The 25,692-nt window shown below is 34.8% G+C and overlaps 1 protein-coding gene across 6 annotated transcripts in view; it reads right to left on the reverse strand.

The window, feature by feature from the left end:
• The window catches only part of PTPRK (protein tyrosine phosphatase receptor type K), a 558,957-nt gene that overhangs the window by 204,861 nt on the left and 328,404 nt on the right, over positions 1-25,692 (reverse strand). For all 6 annotated transcript variants that reach the window (XM_063096107.1, XM_063096103.1, XM_063096106.1 and 3 more), the window contains exon 7: positions 3,336-3,629. In XM_063096107.1, coding sequence (XP_062952177.1) covers positions 3,336-3,629 — 294 coding nt within the window. The remainder of the gene's footprint in view (positions 1-3,335; positions 3,630-25,692) is intronic.

The following is a 25,692-nucleotide window of genomic DNA, read 5'->3' on the forward strand; positions in this document are numbered from 1 at the left end:
CTTTATGGAAAATGGTATGGAGGTTCCTCAAACAATTGCAGATAGATCTACCATATGACCCAGCTTTTCCACGGCTGGAAATATACCCAGAGGAATGGAAATCATCATGCCAAAGGGATACCTGCACTCCAGTGTTTACTGCAGCACTGTTTACAATAGCCAAGAGTTGGAACCAGCCCAAATGTCCATCATCAGATGAGTGGATATGGAAAATGTGCTATACTTACACAATGGAATACTACTCTGCTGCAAAAAAGAATGAAATACTACCATTCACAACAACATGGATGAACTTAGAGAAAATTATATTAAGTGAAACAAGTCAGGCACAGAAAGAGAAATAACCCAAGTTTTCACTTATTTGTGAGAGCTAAAAATAAATAAATAAATATACAAACAAATAAAGGGTGGGGGGCAGAAAGAAGACTCAACAATCACAACAATTCTTTGAACTTGTTAATACAAGTGAACAGATATGATGCAGTGAGGGGGAGAGGGGAAGGGGGGAAAGAGGAACAGGTAAAGGGTCACAAAAGTCCACTACAATGTATACTGAGAAGTTAAAATTTTTAAAAAATTTAAAAATTACAAAATAAAATCAGTATTCAGTACATGCACAATTTAATAGAGTTAGATGAGAACTTCATCCAAAGGTTATGTTTGGGGTCTCAAAAAGATCATTTCCCCAGATTATAAAGAATTTTTAGGCTTTTGAAATCTGTACTAAAAATCAGCTATTATCTGATTAGCATTAGTTGTGTTCTATTTTGTTTCATGGTATCCCAGGCTGAGGCTAGTAGTGGTACTGGTAAAGTCTGAGGGATCTTAGACTTGGGGAAAGGGAAATGGATCTTGAGGAGGGGAAGTAGACAAACATAATTTTAAGTAACACCGACTCTATGTTTAGATATATAAGGTTTATCAATTGTATTCAATTTCTGCTTTTTAGAGATTGCTTAAAAATTAATACTATATACTTTCATAAGCTTTCCCTCCTTTTCTAATTATAAAACAAGATTAGTAGACATTCCTAATGGTAACCATGGTTTCTCTCAAATCTACAATATACATGAAAAATCTAGTCTTTAAGCACTAGAAAAATCTAGTCTTTTTCCCACTAAAAACTTGCACCAGACAAACCTTACAAGGACACTAATTAACTATAATAATTAACTATAATAAACATGTGTGAGATAATAAACATGTGTGAGAAAGACTTATCACATGTGAAATTTCAATGCAAATAAACTTTCTACAGTTGGAAGCAAAACCATAAGTGACTGAGCCTGATACCATTTTATGCCACAGACAGTACACAAATTAAATGTCTCTCAAATAAAGAATCAGATAAAAGGACCAATATAATTCCAAAATGTCAAGGCATTTATAAGTTAGAAAGCAGCTACGAGTGTAAGTTATTTTTACTCTATCCCCTCCCACTCAGATTAGGTCATTCTCAGGATAAAATACCGCAAAGCCCTTTATAATCTCTTTTTCACTTATCACAATTCAATATGCTCTCTAAACATAAGCATTCAATAGGGATAAATCAATGTTCATTAGCATGTTGTTTTCATCCACTTCATATAGTATAACTAGTTTAAAACAGCCTTATTTACTTGCAATCTCCATGGCTCTGCAACCAACGACCAACTTCAAATAATTACTAGAGTAAACAAAAATTACATTACACTAACAATACACTATGTGGTACTAATTTTTTACAAGCCTATTTTGTTGAAAATAAAAGGTAAAACCAATGAGATATTTAAAAGAAAAAAAATCTGGCAAAGGAGGTCAAGAGGAAGTCCACTGAAATAGCAAATTATTGCTTATTATTATCATTTGGATATGTATTATAAAAACTAACTGTAGGAAAGAAAGCTAATTTTATTAGAAAACATATATACGCAATACTCTCAGTAAAATGAATTCCAAATATGAATTTTGAAATAGAGAGTGAACTACTTTTCAGTTTCCACATTGCTTCCTCTTTAAAGAGGAAGTTTCTCAGAAAGTTTATATCCTACCATGGAAACAATCTGTCACATGACCTCAAATGGGAAGCCACAGCTACAAATGATATTTGAAAAGCAAATTGTGGGGTTCAGGCTGCGTCATGGAAACTTTCTAAATTGAGCTGCTTTTCAACCACCACGTGAATGTATGACAGCAACCAGCAAATGAGTGCACTCTCTAGTGTCTAAATCCCCAACTACTGGTTAAGCAGTTAAACTTCCTGTTGGTGAACATCTTTCAACAGGTACTATTAATATAAATAAATGGATCTGGATGTTAAAATATTTTAGGATTACAGTATATAAGATAATTAAATGGGTTTGCTTTGATTGTAGATCAGTAGTGCCCTTGGTGAGTAGCCTGACAATACTGTAAATAATAAACAGATGTTCAAGAAACAAAAGCCATTTTATAGACACTTACATTTTTATAGATCCCCATGTCTTAGTTTTCAATTTTCAGAACATACCTTATTAAATGTTCGTGACACATAGGTCCATGTACTAACTGTGCAGGTATTTTTTCAACATAATGCTTGATGGATACAGAATGCCTCTTTAAACTAAAAATTAAACTTTTTCAATAATAAATAATGCACTAAAAAATACACTCATACCTTAGATGATTAAACTTTTTAACGGCTTTTAATAAAAGCTAACAATTCCTTTCAGGAATCAGGATATATGATTATGTATTATTTTTCATTTCACTTTTTATTCTTTGTTTTTTCTCCATATATTATTTTCACCACTCTGTTTCAAGCATGAGGAAGTCAATAACAGGGCTTAAAAATTTAAGAAACACTTCTCTATATACTACAGCTGGGTGTCAAGCTGCTGAGCTAATCCTCAACAGGATTTTCTGAATAGAATATTTATCTCACTGAGGCACTGTCCAGAGTAACTTTTCCTATCTATAAGATATGGCCTCTGCACTGACTATAACAAAATTATTGAGGAAGATCATTTCCACACAGTGTTCAGTATTTGCTTGAATTGAAAAGGCCTTTTCTCTCAATAACACTTTCACCTACAGATATCAGAGATTTCTGGACTGAATACAAAGCAGGCTCATCAAAATTATCATGCAAGAAAAGACTCTGGATTAATAACAATACTGGAGTAATAGATAAGCACTTGCATTGCTCTTAAATAATTCAAATAATCTAGGTGAGGATTTACCTAATTTCTTGGAATTCTTAGAAAAGTCTGACTACATCACGTACCAAATAATTAGAACTTTTAATATTGCATGTATATTATATATCTTATACTATATTTCTTCATAAAGTAGAATGGCCTGCTATTCAGTCTTACCTGCACATTTGGTTCTGGTGATTAGTGGAGGTCCTGGGAGTCCCGTCCCACCTTCGCCAGGTCTTGTAAGAAGGACACGGATCTCATATTCAGTATCTGGATCTAAATGCCATAATTTATAAGTTGGAGCATTGACTGCATGGGTTTCTGTCCAGGATCCTGATGTCATTCGGTACTCCACTTCTTTCAGAATAATGGGACCATCGCCAATGATGGAGTTGGCATTTAGTTGAATCAGCAAATATGTAGGCCCAACACCAAGCAGCTGGGGAGGAGCAATGGGTCTTGGTGGTTCTAGGAAAGATGAATGTGCACTCTAATTAGTCAAAAATCTAAAACATTATAAAATAGATATATAAATGTCTCTCAAAGCCTACAGTCTTAATGATTCATTTAGGAGTACGTGTTAAATATTTAAAAGAAAACCAGGGCATGAGTGGTCTGGCAACTGTACTTTTTAAAGAGCAAATGCTTTTGCAGATGGCATATGACCATTTTAGTACAGGGTTTCTTTTATTAAAAACATGACTCTCCAGGAGATAAACTTGTACAGGCACAGTAAACAAGGGAAATATAAACAGAAAATATTTAGAGATGGATAGCTCTGATTAGCTACTAACAGAGTACAGTTATCTTTCACATTTTATCTCATTCATGAAACATGGCCAAGTGGTATCAGTGGTATTTTTGTTCCTGCTTTGTTTTTCAGTTCTTCAGCGTTCCTGCAGTTGAGATGAGGAGGAAGGCATAGCAAAGCTGACCTCAGAAGCTTATGCCAGGTGCTTAGTTCCACAAACCCACCTCACAATGTGAGAAACTGAAATTTACACCCAGGCAAAATCACAAACCACTGCATGTCACTGGCCTTTGGGAGTAGCATGTGACAAGGCAACGAATCAAATATCAAACTTGAATATCAAAGGTACAGTGCAATTAAATTGTGTACAGCTTAAGGTATTTTGCTTGAAGGAAATGTTGGGAAACATTATTTCAGTATTTGCTTTATAGAAATGATAACATAGTAGAGTACTTCTCCTCCCCTCCTTAACAGCAATGTAGCTGAAATGAGATACTGGATTTTATGAAAGACTCTGCCGCTCTAGCTCTGTCCATATGGTCTGTATACACAGAATATTAACTCACGAAGTACTAATGAGTACATTGTGATCAGGGTGGGGTTTTCTCTAAACTTCTGGAACAACATTTCTCATACTTCTCAGGTAAGTTAAAAGACTTTAAAAGAAAGTGTTAATCTTAATAAAGTGGTAACTGGCCAAACATTGATTTAAAAATTATTTTTTAAGAGTTAGAGCAAATCACATAAAAGAAAACTGTTGAGTGTAACCACACAACGCTCCCTCACCCTGACCCACCCCAGGTAGGGGTGAACGGGAGAAGATGCAGGTAGAAGAAAGTTAAGAACATGCAGCCAATATCTTTCAAACTGGATTTTCTATTCTAATGGCAATGCATTATATTAGGGGGTGGGGTGGACAGACAGATTTTATCTTCTTACGCAGGTTTAAATGAAAAAAGAATTTTTGGCTGCAGCCTAGAATTTGCTGTTTAACCCTTATCGTATAAAGTCTAGTTTCTCGCTTTAAAGCCCACGTGAAGGTTAATTCTAGGTGTCAACTTGATTAGATGAAAGAATGCCGAGAAACGTGGTAAAGCTATCTTTTTAGGTGTGTCCCTGAGGGTATCTCTGGCAGAGATGAGTATGAGAGTCTGAGTGGCCTGGGTGGGAAAGACCCGCCCTCAATATTGGTGGGAACCATCCAATCTGCTGAGGGCCCGGAGAGAGCAAAAGTCAGAAACAAAGGTGAATCTCGCTCTCTATCCACAGGAGCTGGGATACTCTCTTCTCTCCTGTCCACGGATGTCAGAGCTCGAGACTCTTCAGCTTTGGATTCCAGGACTTAACACCAAGGACACCATCAGCTTCCCTGGCTTTGAGGCCTTCGGACTTGGACTGAGCCACGCTACTGGCATCCAGTTTGCAGACGGACAATTATCGGACTTTTCTTCACAACGGCGTGAGCTAATTCCTCTAATAAATCCCTTCTCATATATTTATAACATATCCTATTGATTCTGTCTCTCTGGAGAACACTGACTAATACAATCCCTGAATTACATACATCCCTAAATAAGAGATAAGACTAGTTGGCCTGGATCCCTACACAAGTCATTTCAAGGAATATTCCTTCAAAATTCATATGACAAAAATTTACTGAGTAACTACTAATTGCTAGGCTGTTATACACATTGGGTATCAATGTGATATTGCAGGAGAGAAATAACAACAATAAATCAATGAATACATTAATTTAAACGGAGACTTGTGTAGAAAATAATCAGAATACTGTAATAAATAACAAATGTAACAAATTGTTTTCTATCCAAAATCACTTCAAGAATACAAGCTACTCCCCTCAAATAAACATGGCTCATTATGATCAGAGCTTTCAAAGTCGCTTTGGATATGAACCAAACAACCTTGTGATTCACTATACTGATGTTTAAATGAAAATAAAACTAAGATCAAAGAAGATAACATATGCTATATAAACTGTATATATATAGAATTATTTATATTTCTATGGAAATGTAGTTCTTCACATCTGATTTATAAATTTTAACCACAAAATTATTCCTAATGGTTCATAAATTTCTACGATATGTAGTCAAAATTGTGTAGCAGGTGAACTATTTCCAATTTCGCAAGTGAATTTCAATATAAAAAGTTTAAGTAAAACCAAAATAATTTAGAATTTTTTTTATAGGCTAAAATAAGAGAGCTAGACATTTCATATCCTAAAATTTTTACAAACTAGCTAACAACTTTTATATTCAGAGTTTACAAAAGTTAGAGAGAAAGAAAGTTGATATATTCTCTAAGCTCTAAACTAAAATGAAACTGAATAGAGAAATGAGCATAATAGAAAAAATGTAAATGTCTTCCCAGACTATCTAAAGGCTGTGCATATTAAGAAGCAGTCTGTATTTTATGAATACACTCAATTGCCTTATTAGTGCAATGTTTGTTTTCATTCCAGATTGCTCATATACTGACTAATTTTAGTAAGAAACCATGGCAAACTCACAACTCACTGGGGTTCTACCCAAGAGGAGAAATGCCCCACTCATGACACAGCTCAACAATGACCTGAAGAGGTCTGATACTGATAGCCTAATGAGTGAACAAGAACAATATGCCAAATGAATTATAAAATACATATCTTGGTTAATCTATTAATTACAGGTATTCTGAACTCTGGCCTTATGTGTCTATATGAAATGTTAAATCTCATCCATCAGAACTCTGCAAACCCTTGCCATGGAAAATAAGGAGAAAACAAAAGAGGAACACAGAAGCTGGAAGAGAGAGAAAGGGAGGAAAAAAGCTACACCAAAACATAATATGAAAAACAAGTGAAAAAGTAAAGCATAATATAGTAATACGATTTCTATTTTTAAGAAAGTTACATAAAAAAGAAACTGAAATTTGGAGGCAGGAGGCCTAGTTTCAAAAACGTATACATATTAATAGCTGGATAAACATGAATATGTTATTTAAGTTCTTCATATTACAATTTATTCACTGGTAACCTAGGCATTGTTTGAAGAATTTTAAATTACTCTCCATTTCTAAATACATCAATACATACTAAATAATACTATTTTGTTTGTTTCATTTTTGCCAGAGAGCATATACATTTTTAAAACTGGAAATTAATATTCAACACTAGCATTATGTGCATATGAAGAAATGAGTTGTTGTAATCAGGCTCTTGGCCTAAAGGATGGCCATTCACTCTGGTAAGTTTTACACCTGACTTGCTATGGTTAGGCCAAAAGAAAAAAAAAAAGCAATCCAATAATCAAAGCAATAGCTCAAATGTGCAACTGTGGCAATGTTAAGAGAGGCTTAGAAGCATATATATTGATTAACAGCATGATTATGAGAAGTGAAACCTAGCATTAATGAGACTAATATACCACTACCTATTACATTTTTTATGCTGGAGGTAAAACTAGCCTTATATTAGCATACGTATTTCATTTGTAGGCCCTTGAGAACAAGGAGGCTTATTTATAAAACCTCTATTCATTTCAATAAATTATGCATGAATTTTAATCAGTTAGCAAATGAACAAGTAATTGTTCTGCAGCAATATTAATATTCCTCATAACTTAATATAATACCAGACCCAGAGGTGTGGTGTGAATAAATCCCAGTTGTATGCTAGGTATCAACTGAAGCATGCAATCCCCAAAATACAAGATAAACTTTGCCGATGTTGCCAATTAACTTCCAATTAATGACTAACATTCATTATTCTAGAGCTGAACCTATTATAAAATCCCAATTATATATTCAAATTGCTTTGTTTTTATATTTCAAGTAATTTTAAAGTATCTTGAAATCAAGTAAATCACTATGAAAGTATATTCTCATCTAATTATTCCTGTTATAATGCTACTTTACATACATATGTGTCACTTATCAAAATTCAGTTAATAAAATGAAAAACAGAAATAGAAGCCACAAAACCAGAAAAAGTCAGTAACAAAGTAAATGTCAAGGCAAATAACACTTCCACATTCATCTTTCCAAATAAACTAAATATCTCTCAATTCTTTTTTCCTAATTGGTTTGTCAATGAGGCCTTGACAAAGTATCCTAAGATTATCCCACCCACGAAAGAAGCAGGAAATGATATTGCATTAGTCTCCTATGGCTGCTATAACAAATTACCACAAACTTTGTGGCTTAAAAAAACAGAAATTTATTCTCTCATAGTTATGAAAGCCAGAAATTTAAAATCAACGTTACTGGGTCTAAATCAAAGTGTCACAGGCCATACTTCCTGCAAAAGCTCCAGGGAATACTCAGTTCCTTGTCTCCTCTAAGGACTGGTGGGCTGGTGGTATTCCTCGTCTTGAGGCCACATCCCTCCAATCTGTCTCCTCGCTCACGTTGCCTTCCCCTCTTCTGCTTGTAGTCAAATCTCCTTCTGCCTTCCATTTGCATGGATATCTGCGATTGCATTTAGGGATACTCTCACTATTTCAATATCCTTAGCTTAATCACATCTGTAAATATTTTTCCATAAAAGGTCATACTCATAGTCTCCAGAAATAAAATCTGATATTTGGGGAACATTTTCAGCCTACTACAGACATGGACTATGATCTCATCCCTCCTCTGAGGAGATATCTCAGCTCTACTTTTTCTCCAATTGGTAGGAAATTTGTGAGCAGAAAATACTTTACCTAGGAAAGCTTTCTACTAGATGCAGAGAAATGGAAATTATAAAAGAGCCAATAATTTGTATTATTTTATTTTTACTATTATTTGTTGTAGAAGAAAAAAGACATAATGAAAGTTATTAAAATGGCTAAAGAAGTCAATCCTCTCTTACGTCTAAATTCCTACAAAACTCAACAGTAGATTACTTGCCTTGAAGATTTTTTTTCCTTATTTGCTACCATTTGTTTACTTAAATGAATGCACTACTTGAATTTTTTTGTATTTCTTTTTTTCTCACTGAAATTTTGATCTAGTTCCAGATCTTGTCAAACAACAGATTCACTAGTGTAATTTTCTTCCCCATCACCTACTGGATGCTCAAGTAAAGGGGAATGGACATTACAGAGACTGAGAGAAAGAAGAATGAATCATTCCACCACATAATTCAGGTATTTATTTAATTGGCTATCCTATAATAATTCTTAAATGATTTTAAATTGTGCTTCAACAGGGTAACAAGACAATTTAATGGTAGTTGAGTGTTTCAAGAAACTTGAAATAACAACACTGATAAATAGGAAGATGGGAGCCTTTACTCCCACCAGAAATGCAGAACAAGTTATTCAAACTTAGAAGCATGTTCTTTGGGCATTCAATTAGTATGTGTGACAACTATGTGAAGTACACATTTGAGGACTTTTAGCATTACTTAACAAGGTTTCTCCTACAACACCAGTTTATAAACTATAACCCATATATATCTATGAATAGTGTTCTTTCTCATTGTTATTTTTTCAGATACTTTAGATTTTCAGTTCTAACAAGTTCCTTAGGCAGCCAAAAACCTCTCTGTTCACTTTTCTGGCTATCTCATAATTTTTGCTCATATCAATGATATAATCAGCAAATTCTATAATTTCTCATTCACACAAATTACAAAGTTATGTTTACATGCTTGCGCACTGATAGAATTTTTAAGTTAAATGATTTTAAAATTATTATTCTAAAATCCCTTTTTATATCCATCAATCTAATTGATGAGTATCTTTTTCAAATCATATCACTCAGGTGACTCATAGCTTTTATCGGTCAAATAAACTTCATGGTAAGATATCCCTAAATTTGGATGCTGCCAAACCTGAGGCCCTACACCAGGACCTGTATTAAATATCAAAAGGAGCTATTATTATCTGTTATCTCTATGAAGGTTAGATGACTCTTAGCACATAGTTATAATAAACTATAGAAAGAGTGTTACTGCACCCTGCCACCTACATCCATAATATTCCATACACAAATAACTTACGAGAACCACGAAATAAGTGCATGTGATTTCACAGCAGTAAATAGGTAGAAAACTTTATCTAAAATCAAGGGGAAAAAAAGAATTCCAATTAGACAAAGCCCCTATTAAATGAAATATTATACATGTTTGTTTATATGATGTATTTGTGATCATAATAGACCTAGCTAAACGAAGTTTCTTCATTTCTCCCCAGTTACTCCCCACTGAGGACATTTGTTCAAAAGCCAGGCACAGAAAGATAAATACTGCATTATCTTACTTACACATAGAATCAAAAAAATCAGACTCATGGAAGCAGAGAGTAGAATGGTAACTACGAGGAATGGGGCAGGGGGTGGTGTGAGTGGGTTGTTGTAGGAAAAGGGGAGATGTTAAAGTGTACAAAATTTTAGAAAGGATGAATAAGTTCTGGAGATCTATTATACAGCATGGAGACTATAGTTAATAATAATGTTATCATTGATAATTTCTAAGGGAGTAGATATTAAACGTTCTCTCTAAAAAACATTAAGTATATAGCAAAGCAATGCTGAGCAAAAAAAATAAAGCTGGAGGCATAACACTACCTGACTTTAAGCTATACTACAAAGCTATAATAACCAAAACAGTATGGTACTGGCATAAAAACAGACACACTGACCAATGGAATAGAATAGAGAACCCAGAAATCAACCCACACACTTACTGCCATCTGATCTTTGACAAAGGCACCAAGCCTATTCACTGGGGAAGGGACTGCCTCTTCAGCAAATGGTGCTGGGATAACTGGATATCTATATGCAGGAGAATGAAACTAGACCCATACCTCTCACCATATACTAAAATCAACTCAAAATGGATTAAGGATTTAAATATACACCCTGAAACAATAAAACTTCTTAAAGAAAACATAGGAGAAACACTTCAGGAAATAGGACTGGACACAGACTTCATGAACACGACCCCAAAAGCACGGGCAACCAAACGAAAAATAAACAAATGGGATTATATCAAACTAAAAAGCTTCTGCTCAGCAAAAGAAACAATTAACAGAGTTAAAAGACAACCAACAGAGTGGGAGAAAATATTTGCAAAATATACATCTGACAAAGGATTAATATCCAGAATATATAAGGAACTCAAACAACTTTACAAGAAGAAAACAAGCAACCCAATTAAAAAATGGGCAAAAGAGCTAAGCAGGCATTTCTCTAAGGAAGATATACAAATGGCCAACAGACATATGAAAAAGTGCTCAACATCACTCAGCATCCGGGAAATGCAAATCAAAACCACACTGAGATACCATCTAACCCCAGTTAGGATGGCTAAAATCCAAAAGACTCTGAACGATAAATGCTGGCGAGGTTGCGGAGAAAAAGGAACTCTCATACATTGTTGGTGGCACTGCAAAATGGTGCAGCCTCTATGGAAAATGGTATGGAGGTTCCTCAAACAATTGCAGATAGATCTACCATACGACCCAGCTATCCCACTGTTGGGAATATACCCAGAGGAATGGAAATCATCAAGTCGAAGGTATACCTGTTTCCCAATGTTCATCGCAGCACTCTTTACAATAGCCAAGAGTTGGAACCAGCCCAAATGTCCATCATCAGATGAGTGGATACGGAAAATGTGGTACATCTACACAATGGAATACTACTCAGCTATAAAAACGAATGAAATACTGCCATTTGCAACAACATGGATGGACCTTGAAAGAATTATATTAAGTGAAACGAGTCAGGCACAGAAAGAGAAATACCACATGTTCTCACTTATTGGTGGGAGCTAAAAATTAATATATAAATTCACACACACACACACACACACACACACACACACAAAACCGGGCGGGGGGGAGAAAATATAACAACCACAATTACTTGAAGTTGATACGACAAGCAAACAGAAAGTACATTGTTGGGGGGGAGGGGGGGAGGGAGAAGGGAGGGAGGTTTTGGTGATGGGGAACAATAATCAGCCACAATGTATATCGACAAAATAAAATAAAAAATAAATAAATAAATAAAATAAAAAATTTAAAAAAAAAACATTAAGTATGTGACGTGATGAATATGTTAATTAGCTTGGTTTAACAATTTCAGAATGTATACATATATGAAAATATCACACTGTACACAATAAATATATACAATTTTTATTTGCCAATTATAATTAAATAAAGCTGAAGAAAAACCGAATTCTCCAGTCCAAAACACTGACAGGCCCCGCTAGAGAAACACGACAACATTGGTGAAAATAATTTCAACATTGTTGAAAATGATAAATTCACTGCTTATGCTTATCTAAAATTACACCAATTACATTTCCATCTCTCAAAAGAGAGATGTGTTCGCAAATCAAAGTAATCCCACTTGTGAGAATTTATTCTAAGAAGATACTTTAAATGTTTGTTTAGAAGTGTAAAAACATAAAAATAGTCACCAACAGGAAAATGGTGAAGCAAATCATGGTATATCTATTCAACAGAACTCCACACAAGCCTTAAGAATGCAAGTCATGAAGAATAGTTTTCATTTTAAAAAGTAAGAAGTATATCGCTAGGGGAGGGGGAAAAAAAAAAATCAATGTCAACCACCACCAGCAGAAGAAAATACACTGAAAAGCTAGTAGCAGTGATTGGAGAACTGTGAGACCATCAGTGAGTTAGCTTTTCCTTTTGTTTCTTTTTTCCAATAAAACAAGTACTATGCCCATAAACCTTTCTCACTATTATATTCACAATATTTCTTGCAGTCCTTGACAAAGTTCAATACTATTGCTATAGAATGACTGACTGGCTCAAGAATGCCTTGAAGAAAACAGCTGCCCATGACATTGTAAGAAAACATTACCTACACAAATTCTACCTATTTCATACAAGGAAATGTATATTAAAACTTCAATGTAAGAATCATCATTTAGAGATAGTGACAGTAAAACTTTGTGTATTTATTTTCAGATGCTGAAATTAAGTCCTCAAAAAAGTAAAATTTACTACTTAGTACTTTGAACCATTTAACTAGCCAATTGCTCTGACATTGATATACAGCACCTACAAATTGTTAATATTTAATTAAAGGAGTTAGTTAACTGGAACAAAAGAACACTTTCTAAGCAACTGCTTAGTGACCAAGTGGTGTCAAATGATTTAATCAGCTTGTTAAAAAAAAAAAAAAAAAAAAAAAAAGCACAGTTATAATCCTAGCAATAATTCTTTTTGTCATTTAGTTAAATGAGATCAATTAAAATGTTTTTTAAAAGTTATTTTCCATGTGAAAAAAGCTCTCATTCATATATTCTTAAAGTAATTTGAATATACAATATCAATCAGGAATACCAAATTGTACAAATATCAGAATATATGCATAGATGCATATATACTTCTTAAAATTTTGATTAAGAGTGAAAGAAAATCCTAATGCTAAAGATGCCACTCTTTATATTAAACAACGGTTTTGTCTCTCAAGTTCCTGTGTGACATGTGTTCATTTTTTTAAACTACAAGATCTGTGGAATTCCAGTGCTTAATCTCTATGACATGTCTCTTTTCTGCTCCCTAAAGTGCTGAAATAAGAATCATGTCAGCAATCAAACTGCAAATTTTGCATACTGAATTTTACATCCTATGCATTACCATGGCATTTTATTCACCTTGATTTGAAAACACTGCTGTAATAACTTTTACCTGCCTGAAATAAAAAGGCGCAGCAGCAGAACACTGTTTTACATCTGTCAGCAGAAACTAAAAACAAGGCTAGGTTCATATTTAAGGTTATGATAAGGTAAAAGGATTTTGAAAAGAAGTTTTCTGCTTTTTAGATTATTTTATCAAACTATAAGACAGCTATGAATTTGTATTTCATTCTGTCCAAAAACCACTAGCTCCCTCATTAATATCTATGCAACGATTGGTTCAAAATTATGAATTACTGCAGTAATTTAACAACTTTACAAAAGCCTCTCAGTACCACAATCCACATGGCAGCAAACCACATACATTATGGTAAAGATTACAGATCCCTATGAATGAGTCATAAGCTAATAAATACAAAAGGTTTCTCTTATGTTTGATCTAATCCCTCACTTTACCTTTGTCAGATCTCAAACTGTTCACAGTATTTCAAGGAAAGAATACCCAACCGACTCAAAGAACAACAATCAAGTCAGTAGTAAAATAGGAAAGGCTTCGACTCTTTGTTTAGTTCCCTCAAGTCTACAGCCATAAACAGATAATCCAACACCATCTCATCAGTCACCCTTATGAGGTAGGAGAATAAAAAAAAAAAACTCATGAAAGAGAAAAGAGGGGAAGTGTGTTTGGCAATAACAATCTATGCCCCAGTAACATATTAAATATGCCTAGGTTATACGGTACAGTCTATTATTTCACTCTAGATTACAGGTAAAAGGACTTGGAGTACAGTAACCATTTGTACTCATTTTATGTTAATACAGATTATGACACAATGGCTGAATGCAATAAACAGAGAGATATCAATTAAAAGAAAAAATCCTACTGCAAATCTCTACAATGAGATTATAATCTCTGTCTATATAAATATACACACATATATGTGTATACATATATACACACATGTATATACATGTATATGTAATTAATACATGAGGACACTTCAGAAAGCTGTGGAAAAACTGAATTAAACAATAATATGAATCCTTCCATGACCATTATGAAAACCCCTTGTGTAGATATACATAATCAAGAAAAATACTTTAAAAATCATATCTAGAATATAAACACATTTTAAAAATCTCATTAAGTCTAAATTCCAAATTTTAAGGAATTTTAAAACTATGCTATTAGAAGAATTTCCCAACTCTTAATTGTAACCAAACACAATCTAAGTTTGCCAACTTACTCCCTGGGTCTAAATGCTCCATTGCATTGACTCATTGTAATATAAGACATAATAAGCATATGTTCATTATAAATGCACATTTTGTGATCATTCCAAGTTAATTCAAAATGATACATGGGGTTTTTATGTGTATGAAGCCAGCAACAGATGGCCATTTTTTCAGTGCAATGACTCAGACTGGCAAGGCAATCAGGAGACATTACTCGCTCCCTTTACTCAGTGACCCTGGTTTCCAGGCAGGTAAAATCCAAGACGTTACCCTAATTTAATCAGAGGAACTATTATTTCTCCATGATTCTGGAAGGCACAGAGTGTTCATCTTTTGGCCAGGCATATCCCTCTATGCAACAACTGATATATTTACTTTTTTTTTTTAAATAAAAAAGAATTTGTGATGACACAGTAAAACTAATTGAACAAGGCCTCAGTTGTATGTATAACTCTTCGAGATAACAGGCTTTATATGTGCACTACTTGCTATAGGGCAGTCATTATTTTAAACATTCTTCAGTTCAAAAAACAAATCTTCAGAGACTAAAAATCTCCATAGCAGAGAAAATGTGTCAGTAGCTTATACACATACAACTCAGTTTCATAATGTAAAGATTTCCAATATATATTTATTTCAAGGGATAAATGATATAAGTTAGCAAATATAGAACATTTCCTCAATTTGGGAATTAAACAAATTAAAAAACAATCATGTCCAATTAGGTTAAATGCCCTGGATTAAATCAGGAGATAGAGAACTTCTAATGAGAAATAAGTTCAGCAGATGCAATCACTGACTCCAGATAATTCCTGATGGCGACAATTTAAGAGTCAGAAAATATAAATAGGGAACCAGAAAACAGATTTCTGTATTCTACTTAAGTCCCTGAACTAAGAAAAGGAGTTTTCATGGGTAACAGGAGTGTATAGAGGCATACTGACTTTAAAAAAAAAAAAGTTAACTCCATAAAAAATAGAGCCATCAACATGGTCACCATAATTATGACTTCTGAATAATCATTTTCATCACCCAGTTATATTAGCATTAGGGGCCAAAAGACCTGTCTCCAATAGTCAAACTGCCATCAAAAATAAAATCACCACACCTAGTTTTATAATCACATGGAAACAGGAGGTAGACAAAAATAATTACAGACCCATCTCATAAAACAAGTTAGTGACATTTTAAAGATGTTTAACCATGTAAACAGTTACCTGCCTAAGGACAATTTACACTAGAGTGACAGCTCAGCCAGCAAAAGACCTTTTATTTCCATTCCCTCAACCATTCCCACTACATGGCATATTGGGGCACCTAGACATCCAGAATATCAAAATAAGTCATATCCTCTAAAACATAAAATATTGAACTGCTGTCCTAGTTCTGTGATCCATCAGTGCACAGCTAGGGAACATTTCTAGATAATAAAATAATGGGTTTCTAGACCATGAGTAATGCAATTATACAGCTATGGGGTTGGGGTCTTCTTTCGCAGCTCCTGTTCCTAAGGGACAAGAAACCTTCCTATTCTACTTTGATAAATATCACACCTTTAAAAATAAGGGCACAAAATGGCCACCAACCCAAACTATTCATATATTCTTTTCTGTGTACTTCAAATTTCCCTTCCTTTCCAACTTTACCTAGATTAACTGAAAACTTGCTGGGGAAAAAAAGAGCCATAGCAACTAAAATGTGCTAATATTTTCATGGACACTGAAGAATCTTATAAAAAGTACCTCAATCAGTGAACTTAAGACGAATAAAGAACTAAGAAAGGAAACCTACCTTAAATTTTATAAAGAGAAAAGTATGTTTCTGTGGCATACATTTTTATAAAATGACACACTGATATAAGTTGATAGCTAAGAGATCTCCATATTGTAACTGAAGGGTACCATTTCCTGCTCCAAAGCCATACACTTATATGTTTAAATGTATCTTTCTATGTCTACGTTCAGGTTTTAAAGAGTCTGACACTGAGCAAATGTCAAGACATTAAGTTTGGAAATTCATCACAGAAATGTACCAGATGTATCATTAACTATAAGGCATAATGATTTGTTTAAAATGTAAAGGCACTAATTTGTGTCTGGATATTTGTATTCCTCTTTCAAAAGTTAATATATAAATGCCAAACCATGTTAAGTAGATAAGTAAATCTGGTCATTGAAAATTTATATATACATTTTCTTCTTTATAAAACCATATGTCAATTATGCAGTAAAGAGGTCAATGGTCAAGACTGTGCTTTCTAAACCAGGGTGCCAACTAGGAGATATTCAAATCACAGGCAGAATGTGTAGGAAAAACACAGAACTAGACTAGAAAATTTTCATGACTAAATAACACATAGAAAATGGAATAAAGGCATAGAGTAAGATAGCCACTGTGGTAGTGTGCAAACGTGGCCACAGATTCCCATCTGCCCCTCAAATCTGAGAGGCCCAGTGCCTGCCCCAACAAGTAGAGCACAGAGGAAATGATGGAATGGGACTTTTGAGGCTAGGTCACAAAGACCATACAGCTTTCCCTCTGTTCACTGGAATCTGGACCACTTGTTCTTGGAGCCCTGAGCAACCATGTAAAATTTTCAGTTAGCAGGTGAAGTTATCCCAGCCTATGTGCCAGACATGTGCATGAAGAAGTCTCCAGATGATTCTAACCTCCAGGAGTCTGAATCACCTTCGGTTGTTCAATTTTAGACTTCTCACCTCAGGATTCAAATATCATGGAACAAAGAAAAATCATTACCTATTCTGCCTTTCCAAATTTCTGGCTCATGGAAGCTGTAAGCATTATGAAATTGTTACTGTTTTAAGTCCCTAAGTTTTGTGGTGTTTTATTATGCACTAGTTGATAAATGAAACACTATCTTATTAAAGCAGCTGAAGGTAAACTTCAAAGAAAGAGGCAAACTTCTTAAAATAAAACATACTGCCCTTTCATGATCTGTCCTCTGCTTACCTGTCCAGCCTCATGTCTTACCACTCTTCAATCCAATCATATGTTCATGTTTAACAACTTGTATTTTCTACAGGAAAATCCTCTCTTAAAATCATGCCACCTTTACCCTTTATATACTGCTTGGAGTACCATTTTGCCATTTATACACTTAGCAAAATTATTCATCTTCAAAGCTCAGCTCCATTATTACTGCCTCTGAAAAACCTTCCTCTCCAGCCTGAAATAAATGCACCTTTTCTTGTAAGAGATTTATCTATATATTTTTACCTCTGTCTTCATTTATTGAGCTTCCTGAAAGCAACCACTTTATATCTGCCTTTGAGTTTGTGTCTTCAGCACTTGTCATGACAATCCATCAGTGATTGTTGAATGAGTGCACTAATGAACAAAGAAGGTAATTAAAAATGGAAGGTAGTTTTAATACCTAGTGTTGGTGAGAATATGGAACTAGAACTTTCATGCTGCAAGGTGGATCATAAATCGATACAACAAATTCAGAAAGCCGTTCACCAGTTCTTACTAAAGCTGAACATAAACATACCTGTTGATTTGGCAACTCCACTTTCAGGTCAATGCTATCCCCAAATGAGTATCTGTTCCTCAAACGTCATGTACTAGAATATTCATATACCACTACTTTAAATAGCTCAAAGTGAAAAAGATCCAAAGGCCTATCATCAATAAAATGGATAAATTGTGGCACAGTCACACAATGGAATAATTTATGACAATGATGCGGTATGATGTACAGCTACATGCAATGATATGAATGAACACAGAATGAAAGCAGCCAGATAAGAGTACAGATTATGTAGGATTCCATTTACCTAAGTTACTCTTTGCTGTTAGAAGCCAGGGACAGTGGTTACCCTGGAGGAGAAGGGTAATAACTTGAAGGGAGTAAGGGAGACTCCGGGGTGCTGATAATATTCATCAAGCCGTACATTTCTCAAGTTATGTGATTAATATACACTTTTCTGTATACCTACACTATATGAAGAAAGGGAGGGAAAAAAACTTAATTGATCCTAAATACCTGCACAATACTCTGGCTTCTCTTCAGAGCAAATAAATCCTTCACCTTTTACTAAACTCTTGCACAGAAAACCCACCTACCACCTCCCTCCCCACCCCATTCCGGGATCATTAATTACAAATGAAATCTCATCCTGAATTTTAAAATTTAAAGTCAGCATTTATGGCAAAATCTAATTTCATCAAAATTTCTTTGGAAATTCCTAAATCAATCACAAAGACTGTTGTGTATGTTCTTCCTTATACACTTCTTGCACCAGCTCTTTTGACTTCTAAAAAGTGAGAATCCCTGTTATCACAAGAAACAGGAGGAACTACTGCAAAAGTTTGGGATTTAAACCTTTCTGCCTTTAAGATCGATCTAGTTCATCTTGGAGCTGTTGAGCTCCACAGACACCTTTGTATGTTAAACGTGTTATGAGGTGACTACACCATATAAAGGCATCAAGTAAGCTTTTTCTGCTTTGTAACTATATAAGCTCCTGAGAATTATTTATTTGAATTCATCTATATGTAATATACAATCATGTGTCCCTTAATGAAAGGAATATGCTCTGAGAATTGCGTTGTGTGAACATCATAGTGTGTGCTTACCGCAAACCTAGATGATACAGTCTACTACACACCCAGGCTAAATATAGCCCATTGCTCTCACAACTGTCACATACACACGGTCCACTGCTGACTGAAACATCCCTATGCAGTGCAGGATTATACTATTTGTACACAGTTCATGCATTTCTCATAACATATCTCTATTATGAGAATATAAGACTTCCTCTATTTAGCATTATTCTGGAATCATGCCAACTTAGGTCATTAGTGTTTTGACATTATTTGAACTCTGATTGCATCACCATTGTTAGTCCACAGAAAAACTCTACAGCATCTCTCTAGGTTTTCAGTCAGGTGACAAACACTGACATGGAGCTACTCTGCAAGTGAGTCATTTGAAAAAGGGATCTGGCTCATGATTTGACTTTCAGCATGCAGAGTTACTCAGACCACATCCTGACTTCAGATATAAAAATAAAGAGGAGAAAACCCTCCTCCAGGGCATACACTAAAAGGCCTCTAATGCTATTTCACCAAGCTGAAAATAATAAGACAATAGAGAGAGTTTTCAGAGAAAGAAAAAAAGAACAAGCCAGAAAGTCCAAGATTTTCATCTGACTTGATCAAAGACGAGTGAGCCATAGAAAAACCTACCGTCCTGAAGCCACCCAGGATGGTGTTTTTAATATTCAGATAAAATCAAGGATAAGTGCTGATGGACTTTCTTTGATTTTTAAGCACTGTGACTTCAGAAAGAGAATATGCTATTGAGTTCTGGATGTTTTCTTTTTTACACAATCAGGGAAGCTCTGAAATCCAAAGGATCTCATGATATTATTAGAGACATTTAAAATATTTCCAAAGTTTTTTTTTTTAGAGCTACAGAGGCAATTCATAATTCTTGGTATATAATCCAAGAAAAAATTTTCAGAGAAGAGGGGGAAAAGAATGCAGGAGGAATCACAGAAAAATTTCTCAGGTTTTCATAAACCACACTTGTGCCAGCCTCTACCTAGATTTCAAAAAAGCCCTAGGCTTGCTGACCAGGTTGAGTGAGCATGTATATATGCACATGTGAGTGTGCATGGGTGTGCATGTTTATGTTAGTGCATGAGAATCTGGAAAAAGGACATTTGTGGTCATAAATTGTTTTTTAATACCTTATACTTGATTCAGAGAGGATCATACATTCCTGTTCCTCTCCTGAAAATCAGTGCTATAAAAAGGTAAGTTAGAGCATTAATGTAACTTGTCATGTAGTTAAAAACAGTAATCAAGCAATTCAAACTGAGTGCATTGTTTCTAAGGTGACAAGATAATAATTATAGTAATAGGAGTTACATCATTGAAGATTAAGGAGAAAACCTCAAATCTGTTTCTTACTCATATATGTTTAAAACTTGCTTCAAGTAGCATTTTTCTTAATGCCACTATATAAATTTAATTAGTTTTGTACGGCCTACTGTTACCAGAGCGTGGAGAAAAGAGCATGAGCGCTGGAGTCTGATGTACATTACAATCTGGGGCCAGCCTCGTAGAGTCACGTGATCAGAGCAACTTTGCTTATCTGAATCAGCTTCTGTGTGTAAAAAGGACATTAAAGAGTTGTTGTTGTGGGCCGAGCCCATGGCGCACTCGGGAGAGTGCGGCGCTGGGAGCGCAGCGACGCTCCCACCGCAGGTTCGGATCCTATATAGGAATGGCCAGTGCACTCACTGGCTGAGTGCCGGTCACGAAAAAGACCAAAAAAAAAAAAAAAAAAAAGAGTTGTTGTTGTCATTAAACTAGAGATTTAAACAATGTATGGAAAATATCTATCAAAGCATCTGGCGGGCCAGCCCAGTGGCACACTCGGGAGAGTGCGGCGCTTGGGAGTGCAGTGGCGCTCCCGCCGCGGGTTCGGATCCTATATAGGAATGGCCAGTGTGCTCACTTGCTGAGCGCGGTGCGGATGACACCACACCAAGGGTTGAGATCCCCTTACAGGTCACAAAAAGACAAAAAAAAAAAAAAAAAAAATCTGGCATATTGTAAACGTGTTATAAATGGGTTATTATTAAAATTTATACAAAACATTTATATTCTGTTTTATTAAATTTACATTTACTAGAAAGATGAATAAATGGCTGGACCATATTCATTATTTCATTATAGCAATCACTTACTAAACTAAGATTACCAGCTGGAGCTGAGCTACCTTCACTACTAATGGATATGGAAAGTGAAAAAATTTTAAGCAAAACAATTAAAAAGGGGAAATCAATCCCTAGGGACATGTCCTGCTTACTGACATATCGCATTCAAAAGAAAAGTCACATTTCCAGATAACTTTAATTTCCATATACTTTTTTGGTAACTGAATCTGGAATAGTCCTTTTTAGTTGGAAATTTTAGAAAGCATAAACAGAAGCTTTATTAGTTTCTTGTACCCTCACGAAAAGAAGCTAGAGGAGAAAAAATGTATGGAATAGGATACAAAAAAGGAATCATATTATTACTTAAAGACTAGTATTCTCACAGCTACATATGAAACTATAAAACCCCAAAACTGTGTATCTTAGGCATTTTATTAGCAAACACAATGATTAACCTAGGATAACTGCTCAAAAATATTAATCAAACCAATGAATAAATAGTCTTTGTTTATAACAAAATAATTTTACTTGAATTAAAAAGAAGAAAAAGAAAAAGGATAAAAGTCTAATGACATTTAAAACAAACTATTTTATTTTGATACTTGAGAAACACTCTAAGAATCAAAGAAAACACACATTCTGGAAGAGAGCACACTTCCATCAATCTACAGAAAGAGATGAGCTGCTGATAAAAGGTATTTATAAAAACAACCTCAAGGTACCTTGCATTGTTCCTATAACATACAATGAAGACATTGGTAACAACAAAAATCTTTATTATCAGTATAAAAATAAGATTATTAGTACTAATTGCTTAACTCCATTGTAAATTATATATCTTAAAAATATAGAAGTATATAAGGCAGAAAAAAGAAAATTTAAGAGGGAGTATATTTTTTTAATTATGATAATTTTTTGTAATCATCTTAATAGTAGTTTCATATAACACCAGAGGGTCAAGATGATGAAAGGTCACTTATATATTGCCAAATGCATTTTTACGAGATAAATTCAATTATAATTGCTGCGACTATTCCAGCCACAATTTAGACATAGAATCCAATTATCCATTTCATTTTCATTTATACCTCATGGGCGAGATCATTTATCATGTTTCATGATAATGATCAGAAGACACATGGAAAGTGATTTCTGGAGGTAACAAATTACCTACCATATTAGCATAGCTTACAAGTTCCTGTCAACAACTACTATGCATAAATATGAGGTAATTAAATTTACAATGTGCAGGAGTGTTTGATATGCTACTTGCTTCCTTCACAGCTGCCAAAAATCTGGGTTGCTAAACGCAGCAAACCCGTTTGGTTGCAAATCAGGAATCATTATGCCCCAGAACTCGAACAGGTAGACAGTATGCTGTGGCTCAAGATGCTGAAATGCATCTTTCATCATCTGGTATTATTACTTCTTGCCACCAAACCATCCATCATTACTGCTGAGACAGCTTGAAGTGATAGTCCTGGACCCTCACATTACTGCTCCTTGAACTCTGTCTCATCCATCTTTTGCATCATTCCTGATTCACAGCTAAGTACCCTCTCCCGGCTGCAAAACCAAGTATGAACCTGTAATGCCTTTAACCTACAGTGCCCCTCTAATAGTAATTGATTACTCTTTATTATGGAGCCACTGTTCAGAAAAGACTACCCATGGTTGCTGATGCTGAAAGATGATTTTTAAAAGACCCGATGTACGGATTCCCAATAGTTGTAGAGAAATGTACTTTTTTTTCCTGCAAGTTAAGCTTCAGAATTGCATTACTATTTCTTTTTTAATATTTATCCATAAAACTCAGAAACACAAATGTAGACACAGACAGACACGGACACCTCTGAGTGCACAGGTATACACATCAAAAAGATAGGCTGTGACATATATATAAATGCAATATTTCAATCATTAATATTTCAATTATTAACCAAATATGTTTCAAAGTAAAAATTAAAACTTTAAGGTACTTATTGTGTTGAAATTGCAAAATGTGTTTATCCTTGACAAAACAGAACAGAGAGGGATTTAAAATTAGATATAAGAATATAAGTGAAAGCTGTCTTTTAAAAATAAGTCCCTCACACACCCATTTTTTTCCCCTCTTCACTGAAAACCTTCAAAAATGATACCAATAACATAGTGGTTGGTGTACCATAAACTATCTAAGACTAAAGGTTTTAATTCAGCTCCGTCTGAATGCTGTTGTAAAAGTTTAATAAATCAAAATGATCAAAATGTTCCCAGTGGCAGATTGGGATTCAGTTTCCAATTCAAATTCTGTTTAATATATGGCCTCTCTGACATCTCGCATTTCTACCATCCATGTTGAATTCCAAACACCCTGCTTTTCATCATTACCATGCATCAGCCAGTCTGGTCATGGTAACCACATTTTAGCAATCCTGTACAATACACAAAAATGTTAACTCTACTGGGTATTTTAACATAGGAAAATTATGGCAGGTGGGAACTCTTTATCTACCCTTAAGTAAATATTTTCTAATCACCTGCTGCAGCGAATGACATTCTTTAAGGATTAAAAAATGCTGTTGGCCAAAAGTCCTAGAAAGAAAATCCTCCTTCTCCCAACCCCTTAAAAAATTGATGTAAAAAATGACAGGTCTAGGAGCATCATTACCAAGAGCAATCAAATTCTGAGGAGCAGAGAAAATGGAAAAGTCTTTAGAGATTTTGCTTTATTTCTATGAAGTAAAAAGTTTTTAAAAAGAAAAGGAAAAAGATTTTCTCCTAAAAGCCTCAAATCCAGCCAAGAATCTAAATGAAATGGGATGGGGGGGGGGGTATTAATACATGATAAATCTTACATGTGTTTTTATAAGTGGATAATGTCAACAAAGAAAAAAAGACATTATATTTAACTATGTCAGGCTTCTCCTTTCTGTTTCATTTAATTGAGTACATCTGATTTTATCCTAAGTTTAACAACATGAAAAATTCTAAAAGTATTGGTTAAAGGCTATTAAATGGGAGCTTACAAAATACAAAAAAATTCTATGCACCAAGTAACTATTGTTCAATTCATTTTGTATGACTCCTTATTTAATATCTTACAATTAGTCTAAGCCTTACTCACATCTCAAGATTTTAAACCCAGAGATCTCCCTAGTATCCCAACCAAAAGTTTACAATTAAAATTATCATCTATGTTCTTCTACAAATCTTCCAAATTTCTGTCCATAATACTATATTTCACCTAGTATCCCAGGCTAAAAATCTAGAAGTCTTCTTTGATACTTTCTCCTGCTGTCATTCCACAATGACAATCTTAACAGTATTTATCTTAATGATATTTCTGCCATATCTCACTCTTGACCCATTCTTTCTACCATACTCCCCTCAAAGACCCCCCACTACTGCAAGATTAAGATTGTCAGAGCCCTCTAAACTTACCCCTTGGAAACTCACCATCTCCAAACTTTCTCCCATCCTAGTTTTCTGAGACAAATATGAACACACGAGTAACCTACTCCAAAACCCACAAAGGTAGCCAAATCAAATGACATAATACATTTATATTTCTTAGTCTGGAATTCAAATTCCTCCACAGTAAGGCCTCGAAGTACAACTTCAGGTTCATCTCAAATATCTTCCCTGGAAAACAGTGTATCATAGTGAATATTTCATACTAGTCCACAAGAAAACCACCCCTCTACTTGAAATGCCTTCTAGTTAGAATATCTTCAACTATCCAAATCACATCCATAAAGGGTCAGGTGAAACTTCACTTTCTCCTCAGCACATCCCTCACCATCAAAAGCAGCAATGAGGCTGTCATCGTCTGCTCTACACATTAAATCCATGCCATTCATGTGATACTTTATAACCCACACCGCTTTCATTTCTTTGACAATAAATACCGGATTATATTTGCTGGACTTTGGTCATGGTGCTAGCTACAGAGACCCAATCATGAAAAAGGAAGTAGTCCTTAACTTCATTATCTAGTGAAAGAGGCAGAATCAGGAATTCACTTGTATTTTGAAAAGTGGTAAAGAAGCACTGCAGGCAGAGAGAGCAGAGGCCCTAAGACAGCAAAAAACATGGTGCATTAAATCAAGTGAAAGAAAGCTAGTGTTGCTAGAGTTTGGTGAGCAAGGTAAAGTCTCAGGAGGGAGTAAAGGAGGTGAGTACAGCTAGATCAAGCAAGGCCCTGGAAACTGTGATGAGACATATGGAATTTATACTGCATGAATAGGAAAACCACCAGCG

This window comes from Cynocephalus volans, chromosome 5 (assembly GCF_027409185.1).
Source record: "Cynocephalus volans isolate mCynVol1 chromosome 5, mCynVol1.pri, whole genome shotgun sequence".
NCBI classification, from domain to species: domain Eukaryota; kingdom Metazoa; phylum Chordata; class Mammalia; order Dermoptera; family Cynocephalidae; genus Cynocephalus; species Cynocephalus volans.